General features: G+C 46.2%; 1 protein-coding gene across 1 annotated transcript; it reads left to right on the forward strand.

The window, feature by feature from the left end:
- Nucleotides 1-5,648: 5,648 nt before the first annotated feature.
- Nucleotides 5,649-10,440, forward strand: LOC134874544 (uncharacterized). The gene is made up of 2 exons (XM_063898584.1): nt 5,649-6,664; nt 10,377-10,440. Exons 1-2 carry the CDS (start codon nt 5,996-5,998, stop codon nt 10,377-10,379), a joined length of 672 nt encoding a protein of 223 aa, XP_063754654.1. The 5' UTR covers nt 5,649-5,995; the 3' UTR covers nt 10,380-10,440.
- The last annotated feature ends 2,963 nt before the right edge of the window (nt 10,441-13,403 follow it).

A 13,403-nucleotide genomic window follows, 5' to 3' on the forward strand; every position in this document is an offset into this window, starting at 1 on the left:
CACAAAGTTCTTGTCTGTTTTGAAAGAGGCCACACATTGGGACTGTCTACACTTCAGGAAGAAAACACACAAAGAAAATATGGACTTCTTAAAGGAACAGGGAGTCTGTTTCAGAAGTCTGAAGATATGACACAAGAGCAAAGACTGCAAGAATCATTTGACATGTGATGTGTGCAACCAAAATCATCCTGAAATTCTTTAGGTTGAAAAAAAGGTCAAAGAATAGGGAGCAGAACCAGAACACCCGAAACATGTTAACAAACCAACTGGAAGTTATACTGTTGTCTCAAACATGTGGGCATATTGGCACCACCTGTGACCTGCAACAGGACAATACTTCAAACCACAACAAGGCTCACTTCTTGGAAGAGGGGACAGACAGAGTTGTGGAGAAAAAAAACATGGTTCATATCAAGGGCATTAAAACAACAAAGTTGCCAGTAGATTAAGTTACAATAGTATGCTCTTCCTCTTCCTGTGTCCTGCCTTTTCCTGTCACCTATAACCCTATTTATACACCTTGTGCAGCTAACCCCCGCCACAAGGTGAAAGCACCATCTGCTGACCCAACAGAGTTCTGTGTGAGGAATCTAAAGCTATGAAGACATATTCCAGGCTGAACGAACCACAGTTCTAACTGCCGTATGTGTCAGGATCTGTCTGTTTTTTCCTGTTTTATTTTGAAAGGTGTTCACCACCTGTGTTTTGTCTGTGGTTGCTTCCTATCTGTGTTTTCCTTCCTGTGTGATTACTGATAACAAAGCCCGTCTACGGAAAGCCCCTTCACTCTCTATTCACCCCCATTGTACCGAATTTGGCTGCAGTTCACCTAGGGGGCGATCGCGGGCGAGTGCAGAATACATGGACCCCTATGGAGCTAGGCGGCTAGCTACATCATTCTCCTAGCATATCGTCTACAAAATCCAAAATACTACTGTGGTTTCCGAGAGGTCGACAGGGATTTTTCGTCAAAAGTGGAATAATCTGGGGGTCATAGCCTTTTGTTTTCTTACAGGTTGGGCAGTTGCGACCCAGGTTCTGCTAGCATCTGGCTAATGAAAGCCGATTGGTCAATGAAGAACTCACGACTGGTTACGACCGAAGAATACGCTTTGTGGTACCTGTCCACAGAACATCAACAACGCTCTTAAGGTGCCAACCGCCGTTAAAAGAGAAGAAGAAGAAAGCTCTTAAGGAGGACTCTGAAAGGACATTACAATCGAACTTTTTTATTTGATTATGGTCAACTTTGGATGTACTGATCCTACCACACACATACATTGTATTGTAAAAATAAATTTGAAAGTTAACTGATTACGAGCATGTGTTTGTTTTCTTACCTTGAGCGTATGTTCGATATTAAAAGGAAAGGAAAGGGAAGGAGAGACACAAGGTGCCGTAAAGCAATTTATCACGCATGACGTCATCCGATTTACAAAAACCTAATTTTAGTCAAAATCAAGCGAATATAAAATACTAGCTATGTGTCGTTTGTGAGGATTATCCATTCCATGTTTAAAAAACTATAGCAGTGATTTAAAAAAAAATGATATCCAAAGAAATGTAGGAATCTATGGGTGGGGCTCCATAGGACCACATTCATTCTGCACTGGCCCACCAGCGCCCCCCAGGTGCAGTACCATACCGGAACGGTTTTGAGAGTGAACGTTCTCGTCAATATTAAAAGTTCTCTGCTGATAATGTTCACCTGGTGCCCTTGTGTGTTCCGGCCCCGCCCAGCTGTGTCTTGTCCTCTGATTAGATCTGCATGTATTTAACTTAAGTTTTTTCGGTTTGGGGTTGTGGGATTCTTGAGTTCAACAGGGAGAGTGGTGTGGTGAGTATGTTTTGTCGTGTTATAAATTGCTGACTGTAAATGTGTAAATTCATATAATATCACTGTCCATTTACAGAAGAATCTCACTATTAAAACGTTTGCGGTAAGCAAGCTAACTTAAATATCTGCCACAACGTAAGTAACCGGAGCAAAGTTATTCAGAGCAATGCATATAATCTGCGGCACTGCAGGATCTTTTTTTTATACTAGTTGTTCTTCCTGTTCTCCATGTTTCCGATGTCAAATGTTGGTAACTCCGCCCTTTTCATGTAAACACGCTCTTAGCCAGACTGAGAAAGCCTGTGTTGACTTAACAAGTGGATAACCAGCTAAGCATCGAAGAACCGCTTAACGAGATCGCGTTTGTTGGTTAACCCAAACTAAAAACTGAAATGTTGACTTTAATTAAATGTATTATGTCAATATGTTTCACAACTGTATTAGGTTAGTTGAAAGCAATACAGAGTAGTCTTATTCCGTGACCAGGTTCTGTAGCACAAGAGCTTACACAGGAGCTAGCTGTGTTGCTATATCCGGCAAAAAACACCAATTGCGTTGCTGGATATTTATAGTAAAACGCATACAAATAACAAAACTTATATGGGATGTTTGTTTAGCTATGTTTATTTATTTTCTACTTTCTTGGTGACTTTACTTGTCTATGTGAATCAAATTTCCCGATTGTCACTGTGACAATGAACTTTTTATTTTATACCTTTGCGTTGGAACATCCCTGAGACAATTTGTAGGAGATTTTATGGAGGCATAGACAAAATAATTGGTCACATCAGGATAAAGGTCATAAATCAAAGTTATGAGTAATGTGAACTTGTGGGCGAGATGTTGTTCACGTGATGTCTGCTTGCATTTTTCCATTGGAGACCTTTAGTCACAATGGTTTAAATGACATTCTAAAATATATTATATATGAAAAAAATACTTGCGCTCTAAATCTAACTCATAAATCATCGTGGGAGTTGTGGGAGCATTGGAACTCTCTACTATAAAGTTGCTGTGAACTTTAACAACGAGTTTCTCATAATACATCGCCGAATTTGTTAGGGGACCAAAATAAATACATATAACTTCAAATTTTTATGAAGTTTTTAAAAAATAAATGTTATAGTGAACTCTTGGCAACCATTCAAAGTCACCAACCCATCAAATTCTGAAACACAACTTAAGACAGTCAGTCAACCACAACCACACTGATGTTTTTTTTTAAAGACTTTCCAAGGCAGGGTGGATAAGGCCTTGAACATTTAGATAAGAATATTCCTGTGAATCCATGTCAGAAAATGCTGACGGAAGTAAACAATCAGATAAACAGGACACAGAAACCCCTACAGATCAAAATGGCGAGGAGAGGAGCACGTTAAACAGCATAATGATAAGTCATGATTTTCGCAGGCTCAGCAAACACAACGTCTTCGGGCATTAAACAAACAGCCTGATCATCATATTTAGAATCCAGCCACTACACAAACCACATGAGTAGTAAGCTTGTCATTACTATTCTTGGTTTCCTCATTTTCCCAATGGCTTACATTTGTAAAGAGACGTCTGTAAATCAGCATATATACTGTACTTGTTTGGCTAAATAAACTACCCTTTTTGAAATCATTACGTTCTTAAAGTTGTAAATTACACTAAAAGCTGAATCCAGAGTTATTTTCTTTCCGAAACACGACAGATCGGTGGTGGGGCTTCAGTAAAACTCAAGTGTGCATTTTCTATGGACCCAAGAATCTACAATCTCACCATTTTAGGCTTCAAGCGCCTCTATGCAACTTTCATATGAATCAACAATAATCCAGTTATTTTTATACATAAAAAAAAAACATTTTACTTTGCTGCCATAGCTCAGGTTATGTAACAACAAAAAATAAAAACAGAATAAAATAGAGCCTGGTTCCACACTGAGATGCTGCACACATCTGTGAAATATGAATAAAGATAACATGTTAAAACGGATCTAACTGTCTGAAGGTTCACAAGGCTACTAGTTTGTTGTTCTTAAAATAAATTTCAGTGGAGAAATAGATATAAAGGAAAGGGTTATCTCAGTCCTAAGTACATTGTACTTATGGGTACTTGACTTAACTTTAACCTTAGCAGGAAAGATAAAAAGCAAAACAACTATTGCAAAACTCCTCTGTGTTGCATTACAACAGATCCACCTGTATAAACAAACATTAGCAACGGAAACTCCACTTAAGCAACGTAGGTAATAACTGCTTAAGTTGGCATCATTATCCCTGCCTGGAATCTTCTGAAATTTAGTACGTGCAAAGTTACACGAGACTTGGAAGTGTAATAGCGTAAGCAAGTTTCTTAACCTGTTCTACTCACACAGTATAATTACGCTCTGGGTTTTCAACCTCATAATTTGCATGTTGTTCCACAATTATAGCTTTCATCAGAATGTAGTGCCTCCAGCCTCGACCTTCCAATACAATGATTTCCACGTAAGCCTAACAGATATTACATATACTAGGATGCAATGGAAAACTATGAAAAGCACCTGCTTGGTAAGATTACATATCAAATGAAATGTCAGGTATACAATTGACATGCAGGTTTCACTCAGGACTGAAAAAAATACTACTATGCACTTCTGTGTGGAAGCCCTAAACAGCTATGATTCTAAATCAATCATCTAAAAAAGAAAAATAGTTTTTCTTCTCAAAATCTAGTCATATCTGGTCATAATTTTAAAGAATGTATGGCCCTAATGTTTTCATATAGATATCCATAAAAAGGTTTTTTCTAACTTGACAAAATAGTTTGTGTGCAAATGGTAAAAAAAAATATATATATATATTTTGTGTCCCTTTGGGAGCTCTATAGTGATTTAAATCCATCGTCTTTCAATATAGATTACCCACCATTAAGGATGATCATGATTTTTTAATGGGTATGAATCTTCTTGATTTGTCCTTGCTGTCTATTTCATACATACATACATACATACATACATACATACATACATACATACGTACACACAGCCACCAGTGAATGTAAGTAACCTGTTATTCAGAGAGGATAAAGGTTCTGACTTCCAAGTAAACCTCTTCTTCATGAGCTGTTATGATGATGGGTGATATTTGCTAAATATTGATTCACGATCATGGTCTCATGGTGTAGTGATGTAGCATGACTTTCCGTTTTGAAGTGATGTGTTTCTGTAAAGTGGCACGAAGGTATGACACACACAATAAGTCACAAACTGAAGACAAAACCAGGTTTAAGAGGGTTCATTCTATGGGGCACACAAATTAACTTAGTAAATGTTATGTAACATTTTGACATTTACTCCATATCTTAAATAATCATTTTTGCCATTTTATTGTTTTTGATTGGTAAAAATTGTCTCGCAAACACTTTATTTTACAACATAGAGAAGGAAAATTGAGCTTTTGCTTTGTTGTTCACTGTGGCAGCCGGGTGTGGTTAGAGCGCCGGCTGCTGGGGTGAGGGGAGTGGCTCGGCCGGAGACCAGACAGCTGATCGGAATCAGGTAATCAGGCGTTTAATATAAGGCATGTTGGTAACCTGGTTCTGATCTGTCTTGCAGTAGGCTGGGTCCTGGGAAGACGACACACCCCGTCCTGGCCTTCCCCGCTCGGAAAGTACCGCGGAGCGGCCTGTAGTGTGCACAATTCTCAACCAATAAACGCATTGTTTTTGCCCAACGCCGAACGCTTCCGTCTCTTACCTGTTACCTGAGCCATCCCGCTCACAGTGGCGCCTGAACAGGGACGTGAAGCCCTCAGATGACGGAAGGAGAAAGCCCGCTGGGCCAGGCCCTCCAGCGTCTCGCCCTCGTGCAGGAGAGCACAACGGCCTTACAACGGCAGCAGAGCGAGGCTCTCCTCGTAATCGCCTCCAGCCAGCGGGAGGACCGTGCTCTCCTGCGGGAGCTGCTGCAGCGTCCGGCCGCCCGGGAGGCCGAGCCGGTGACCAACCCCGCCCGGCCGCCGCAGATTGCCCTCCAGAAGATGTCAGCCGACGACGACCCAGAGGCTTATCTGGACATATTCGAGGGCACTGCGGCGGCGTGCGGGTGGCCGGAGGAGGAGTGGGCTGTGCGGCTTCTTCCCCTGCTGGCCGGGGCAGCGCAGCTAGCCGCCCACAGCCTGCCAGCGTCCGATCGACATGAGTACAAGCAGTTGCGGAGGGCCATCCTGGACCGGCTCGGCAGCACACCAGAGGGACACCGCCGCCGGTTCAGGGCCCTTCCCTTCGAGGACGCTGGCCGCCCCTTCTCCTACGCGAAGCAGCTCCGGCGAGGCGCTGGCTTCAGCCGGGGATGCGCTCCGCCGAGGACGTCATGGAGCAGGTGGCACTGGAGCAGTTTGTCGCCGGGCTGCCATCGTCAACGGCGAATTGGGTCCAGTGTCACCGCCCTGCCAGCCTGGAGGCAGCCGTCGTCCTCGCGGAGGACCACCTTTCGCTTCCCCGGCGGAGCATGAAGGAGGAGCCCCGACAACCTGTCGTCCCCGCGGACCGACCCGTTCCAGCCCCAAGGAGGAGGTTCCCGACAGCAGCCGCTGCACCGCGTTCCCCTCAACCCACGACCCGGCCCCTTCCCACCCAAGCCCTACCTCATCTCTCTCTCTCTCTCTCTCTCCCCAGGATCCAGCCTCCGCCTCTGGTCGTCCGGCACCACGGGGGGCTCCTCAGGCGCCAGGGCAGGAGTGCTGGCGGTGCGGGCAGCCCGGCCACTTCCGGCGGGAGTGTCCCATGATGGAGGTCGGACAGTTGGTCCGGGTTGCGGGACCGCCAGTTGCCTCCCCCGGTTTAGAAGGGACGTACCGTATACCGGTATGTATACAGGGGGGTACCCACCAGGCTCTGATGGACACGGGCTGTAATCAGACGATGATCCATCAGCGCTTGGTTCGGCCGGGGGCATTGGTGGAAGCATCGTGGGTGAAGGTGAGGTGTGTGCATGGGGATATTCACCAGTACCCGGAGGTGACTCTGGAAATATCTTTTAGGGGAAAAAAGCATAGAGTCAGGGCTGGAGTTAGTACTCGCCTCACGCACCCTCTGATCTTGGGAACAAATTGGCCGGGGTTTGCTAAGCTAGCGAGGGCTATGGGGGTGCGTTCACGGGAGTCAGGGAAATGTGAGTGGTGTGCTGTGTTTAGTGGCGAAGCGGCTGACGGCGACGAAGGGGGAACAGACACGGAGGGGGCCGGGGAGGTCCCCGGGGAGGTCCCTCTACCACCGGAGGGTGCCGGGGAGGCCCCTCTGCCCCCGCCGGTGTTCCCGGTTGAGGATTTCCCCCTCGAACAGTCTAGGGACGGGACCCTTCAGCACGCTTTCGATCAGGTGGTGAGTATTGATGGCTCCCAGCTCCACCCAAACACAGCACTCGCACACCCCCACTTTGTTGTTATTAGGGACAGGCTGTATCGTGTGAGCCGTGACACACAGACAGGAGAGATCAATACCCAGTTGTTGGTACCACAAAGCCGTCGGGAAATGATTTTCCAGGCGGCTCATCACAACCCCATGTCAGGTCACCTAGGGTACGATAAGACACTACACCGGATCATGGCCCGATTTTATTGGCCGGGCATTCGCGCGGATGTGAAGCGGTGGTGTGCATCCTGCAGCGAATGTCAGCTGGTTAATCCGCCGGCCACCCCAAAAGCGCCTCTGCGCCCACTCCCATTAATTGAGGTGCCTTTTGAGAGAGTTGGTATGGACCTCATCGGGCCATTAGACCGGAGTGCACGGGGATATCGCTTTGTACTCGTCCTAGTGGATTATGCAACACGATATCCCGAGGCAGTGCCGTTGCGCAATATCTCTGCAAAGAGCGTTGCACAGGCACTGTTTCATATAATCTCCCGAGTCGGGATCCCGAAAGAGATCCTGACTGACCAGGGCACGTCATTTATGTCACGCACACTACGCGAGCTGTATGAACTGTTGGGCGTCCGCTCGATCCGGACTAGTGTTTACCATCCACAGACCGATGGCCTGGTGGAGCGGTTTAACAAAACGCTAAAGAACATGGTTCGTAAGTTCGTTCACGAGGATAGCCGTAATTGGGATAAATGGCTAGACCCTCTGTTGTTTGCAGTGCGGGAGGTGCCTCAGTCCTCCACGGGATTTTCTCCCTTTGAACTGCTGTTTGGCAGGAAGCCACGGGGTGTTTTGGACCTATTTAAAGAAAACTGGGAGGAGGGTCCGAGCACAAGTAAAAACGAAATTCAGTACGTTATGGACCTGCGAGCAAAACTCCATTCACTGGGGCAGTTATCACGGGAGAATTTGCTGCAGGCTCAGGAACGTAAGCAGCGCCTGTACAACAGAGGGTCGAAACTGAGACAATTTTCACCGGGAGATAAAGTACTTGTGTTACTCCCAACTTCCAGCTCCAAATTACTCGCCAAGTGGCAAGGGCCCTTCGTGGTCACACGACGAGTGGGGGACGTAGATTATGAGCTGGTGCGTTCTGACAGGGGGGGAGCAACACAGATCTACCACGTAAACCTCCTTAAAACATGGAGGGAAGTGGCGTCTGCTTCTCTGGCCACCACGGTGATAGAGAGAGATGAGTTGGGACCGGAGGTCATTATTAACACCGAATTAGCCCCGGTCTGTTGCGGCGACCATCTCTCACCCGGTCAGGTGGCAGACGTTGCCGCGTTGCAAGGGCGGTTTGCCGATGTGTTCTCCCCTCTGCCAGGGCGTACCTCTCTCATAAACCACCGCATAGAAACGCCCCCGGGCGTGGCCATTCGTTCACGGCCCTATCGGCTGCCTGAACACAAGAGGAAAATTGTTCAGGCGGAGCTTCAGGCTATGCTAGAGATGGGAGTAATAGAAGAGTCCACCAGTGACTGGTGTTGCCCTGTCGTGCTGGTACATAAGCCGGACGGGTCAATCCGGTTCTGTGTGGACTACCGCAGGGTTAACGAGGTGTCCAAATTCGATGCTTATCCAATGCCCCGGGTCGACGAACTCCTGGACCGGCTAGGCACTGCTCGTTTTTATACGACACTGGATTTAACCAAGGGCTACTGGCAGATTCCCCTTTCTCCAGAGTCGAAGGAAAAAACGGCCTTCTCCACTCCGTACGGTTTGTACCAGTTTGTCACACTTCCTTTCGGGTTGTTCGGGGCTCCAGCCACCTTCCAACGGCTCATGGACCGAGTGCTGCGTCCCCACTCTGCATATGCTGCTGCTTACTTGGATGATGTCATCATCCACAGTGAGACATGGGGGCAGCATATGCAGCAGGTGGGGGCAGTGCTCGAGTCCCTGAGGCAGGCGGGGCTCACGGCCAACCCAAAGAAGTGTGCGGTTGGGCGGAGGGAGGTACGGTATCTGGGGTACCACTTGGGCGGCGGGCAGGTGCGGCCACAGATAGAGAGAACTGCCGCCATTTCTGCCTGTCCGGTGCCCAAGACGAAAAAAGAGGTCAGGAGGTTCGTGGGGCTGGCCGGTTACTACAGGCGGTTCATCCAGTGCCGCCGCTCCCATAACGCGCATTACGCGCTGTGCGTAGGGCACCAAGTGTCGAGGGGGCACCACCAAAAATAGCCTAATGAAAAATCGTCATAATAATTATAAGGCCGAAATTATTTCAGTAGACTATAGAAATATGAGGCACTTTTTAGGCATACTACTCAAAGGTACCGATGGTGCCCCCCTCTCCCCTCCCCCCTCCCCTCCCCACTCACTCATCACAACTCATAATGTTTTTTTATTGGGGGGGGGGGGGAGGGCATCATGAAGGAATTATGCTTAGGGCACCAAAATGGCTAGCAGCGGCACTGGGTTCATCCCCGCCTTTTCGGAGCTGACCAGCCCTCTGACCGACCTGACCCGAAAGGGTGCTTCAGATCCGGTCCAGTGGACGGAGCAATGTCAGCTGGCGTTTGAGAGGGTTAAGAAAGCCCTCTGTGGAAAGCCGCTTCTGTTCACCCCTAACTTCTCTCTACCTTTTGTTTTGCAGACCGACGCCTCGAACAGTGGGGTGGGGGCCGTTTTGTCCCAGCAGGTAGAGGGGGTCGACCGCCCCGTACTGTACATTAGCCGTAAGCTGGCTCAGAGGGAGGTGAACTACAGTACGGTGGAAAAGGAGTGCCTCGCCATACGGTGGGCGGTCGGCGCCCTGCGTTACTACCTCCTGGGGCGCCCTTTCACCCTCTATTCGGACCATGCCCCGCTCCAGTGGCTCCACCGCATGAAGGATGCCAACGCCCGGATCACTCGTTGGTATCTGGCGTTACAGCCGTTTAACTTCAAGGTGATCCACAGGCCGGGTAACCGGATGGTCGTGGCCGATTTCCTCTCCCGCTCGGCGGAGGGGGGGGGGGGAGGTCGGCTGTCGGCCGGCGGGATCCCGGCCTGAGTCGGGCGGTGGGGGTATGTGGCAGCCGGGTGTGGTTAGAGCGCCGGCTGCTGGGGTGATGGGAGTGGCTCGGCCGGAGACCAGACAGCTGATCGGAATCAGGTAATCAGGCGTTTAATATAAGGCATGTTGGTAACCTGGTTCTGATCTGTCTTGCAGTAGGCTGGGTCCTGGGAAGACGACACACCCCGTCCTGGCCTTCCCCGCTCGGAAAGTACCGCGGAGCGGCCTGTAGTGTGCACAATTCTCAACCAATAAACGCATTGTTTTTGCCCAACGCCGAACGCTTCCGTCTCTTACCTGTTACCTGAGCCATCCCGCTCACATTCACATACAGCTTTCGTTAGATGGAGTTCCATTACATCCAGTACAGTTGAATGTCCAAAAACTATAATTATAAGGCACCCATGTCCTTCGCATGTATTCTATTTGATAAAGAAAATACAAGGCAGGGCAAGTTTATTTATATAGCACCTTTCAACACAAGGCAATTCAAAGTGCTTTACAAAAATGTAAGGTATTAAGAAATGCATAAACAAATGGCATTTCAAAACAGGTATTAAAAAGCGAAGAGAATAATATGAATATAAAACATAAAACACACAGGAATAAAGTTACAGTGCAATGTTAGATAAAACATGTTCAAGCAGTGGCAAAAAGAAAAGGTTATTAAGTATACATAATATTCAAAGTTTCCCACTGATGTGAAGTCCTCAACAACTCTGACTCTATTTTCTTCAGATCAAAAGGTTAACACTGAACTAGTCACCAGTCACATCATATGAATATGAGGTCATTCATCGGCTGACTCGGAAATCACAGATTTTTGACATGATCAAAACCAAACAAATCAGGTGACTGGAAAGCAGCTGCTTATACATTATATTTGATGTGTCATGCTGCCTGTCACATTACTTTGTTTGCTCATCAAACAACCCCCGAAATTTGACCTATACTCCATTGTGCTTAGTACAAGGTGAAAGCTAAAGCTATTCCATGTGAAAGAATATTTACGAAGGAAGAGCACTCATTTTAAATAAACAAGATGCTGAAAAACTCATTCAAGCCTTCACCTCGAGTAGGTTGGACTACTGTAATGCTCTTTTTAGAGGTCTACCTAAGAAATCAATTGAGAAACTACAGCTAATTCAGAACTCTGCTGTCAGGCTTTTGACAAAAACAAGAATAAGAAAGCTACATTGCATTGGCTTTCCATATGTTTTACAAGTTACTTAAAAATATTTTTACTGGTTTTGGGATCTTAATGGTCTGGCATTCACCTGTCACCAATATAGGTTCTCAGGCTTTTGGAATATTTCAAAGTTCTCCAAAAATTAAAATTGGTGAAGCACCCTTTTTCCAATATGCTCCCTAACTTTGGAAAACATAATCAGTTAATATTAAGGAAAACTCAGTAAAGATTTCTAAATAGGTGAAAATGTATATTTTAAATTAGCTTTTGATTAGCAACATCCTCCTCTAATTAGTTTTGTAATTTGATTTTGTAGAAAGGGTCTTCTCCTTGTGGAAGTGCTCAAATGATCAGAACAGCAATGAGGGCTATCCATAGAGACACAAACGTACATATTAAAAATGAACGGGCTGAACAACAAACACTCTAGACAAAACATACACAAAGATGTTTTACAGTCAGGCATAAGCCTCACAACTAAGTAAACACATCACACTGAACAGCTGGCTAGTCAATGGCACGCATTGAGAAGTATTGGCACGCAGCTGAACCTTAATATAGATATGCTTTTAGTAGAAATATTTGTTTTGTAAATTCAGAAGATTACAAGCATGGTTAGAACCGATGATGATGAATGGAGCCTACTGTGTATCAGTAAACACACTTGGATTAAAATGAAGCATAATCTTAGCAGCATGCAAATTTACTTCCTAATAGCTGAAGCCTATTTTTCCAAAACAAGAGACATTTCCTGGTAAAACCTTTGTTTCCTCCTTCTGCGTTTAGATATGGTAATCTTTTATTTGGTATGGAAACAGGGAACTTGACCCCTCTTTTTGTCGACATCCATACACTGGTTGTGGGTACTTATTATTATTATTTTTTTTTTTTTTTTATGAAGCCCACAGGAGGCATTTTGGGGGTCAACAGATACTTCTTCAGATACCATCCAAGTCCTAGAGAACTGAGCTACTGCTGCCACAAGAAATGGATTCAAAGCAAATGTTGTAATATAAATAATATAACAGGTGTAATGCAATGATTGGAGTTAAGAACCTGGACACAGGCCATGGGTTGATCTCATGTCTTTTATTTGTCATTTCCTCGCTCCTTAGTCTGGGAGGAGGAACGATAACCAAGGAACCACATCTTTTGGTGAAATCCTCAACCACTCGCCCCGCCGCCTTAGAGTGTATCCATCACTGATTGGATGATGCAGGGCATGCGCTGATTGATGCTTCTTAACATGAGAGCAGTTTAACAGCGGAATGAAGACATTCAACTAAGAGGGGTGTCAAGCTCTATTTCATCGCGGGCCACATTAGCATTATGGTTGCACTCAAAGGGCTGGTTTTAACTTTAAGACAATATAAATGTATTATATAAATAATGTGTTATTACATTATTGCCTCTGCACTGGATACTTGATGGTTTTGGTAATAACTACATCTTGTTATGCTATAAGGGTCATGCAGTCAGATTGCTATCCTTTTAAGAGAGAGAGAGGGGTGTGGCGCGTGCATGTGTGGGTGGGCATGGTAGAGGAAGGGGTGAGCGAGCATGGGTTGGTTGTGATGGAGAAGGTGAACAGGAAGCAGCAGAAAAAGTATGTCCATCAAGTGTTTACCTGCAAGTTAAGAAACTGATAAAATGCCACGGCCTCCCAAGAAAAGCTAGCCTCTCTGCCTTATTTTGCAAAGTGGGTTATTGAACCTCGACCCTGGAAGACTACAGAGAGTCATCCCCTGTTCTCCTCGACTACGGTCTGGGACAATGACAGGAAAGTTCAACATTGGCGAGCACGAAGGGACTTTCATATTCAACATAAAGGCAGTGGTGAGCACATAAACAGAGTACATAAACGGTGGAGATAAACCGTGAGATTTGCCGTGCTAACTAGCAAGTTTATGCGGCTACAAGCTAAGCTAAAGGGCGGCCGCTAAAGCAAACAAGCCGGAGGATTGTGGCGAGCTAACAAGCTATCCCAACCCGTT

This window comes from Eleginops maclovinus, chromosome 13, assembly GCF_036324505.1.
Source record: "Eleginops maclovinus isolate JMC-PN-2008 ecotype Puerto Natales chromosome 13, JC_Emac_rtc_rv5, whole genome shotgun sequence".
Classification (NCBI taxonomy): domain Eukaryota; kingdom Metazoa; phylum Chordata; class Actinopteri; order Perciformes; family Eleginopidae; genus Eleginops; species Eleginops maclovinus.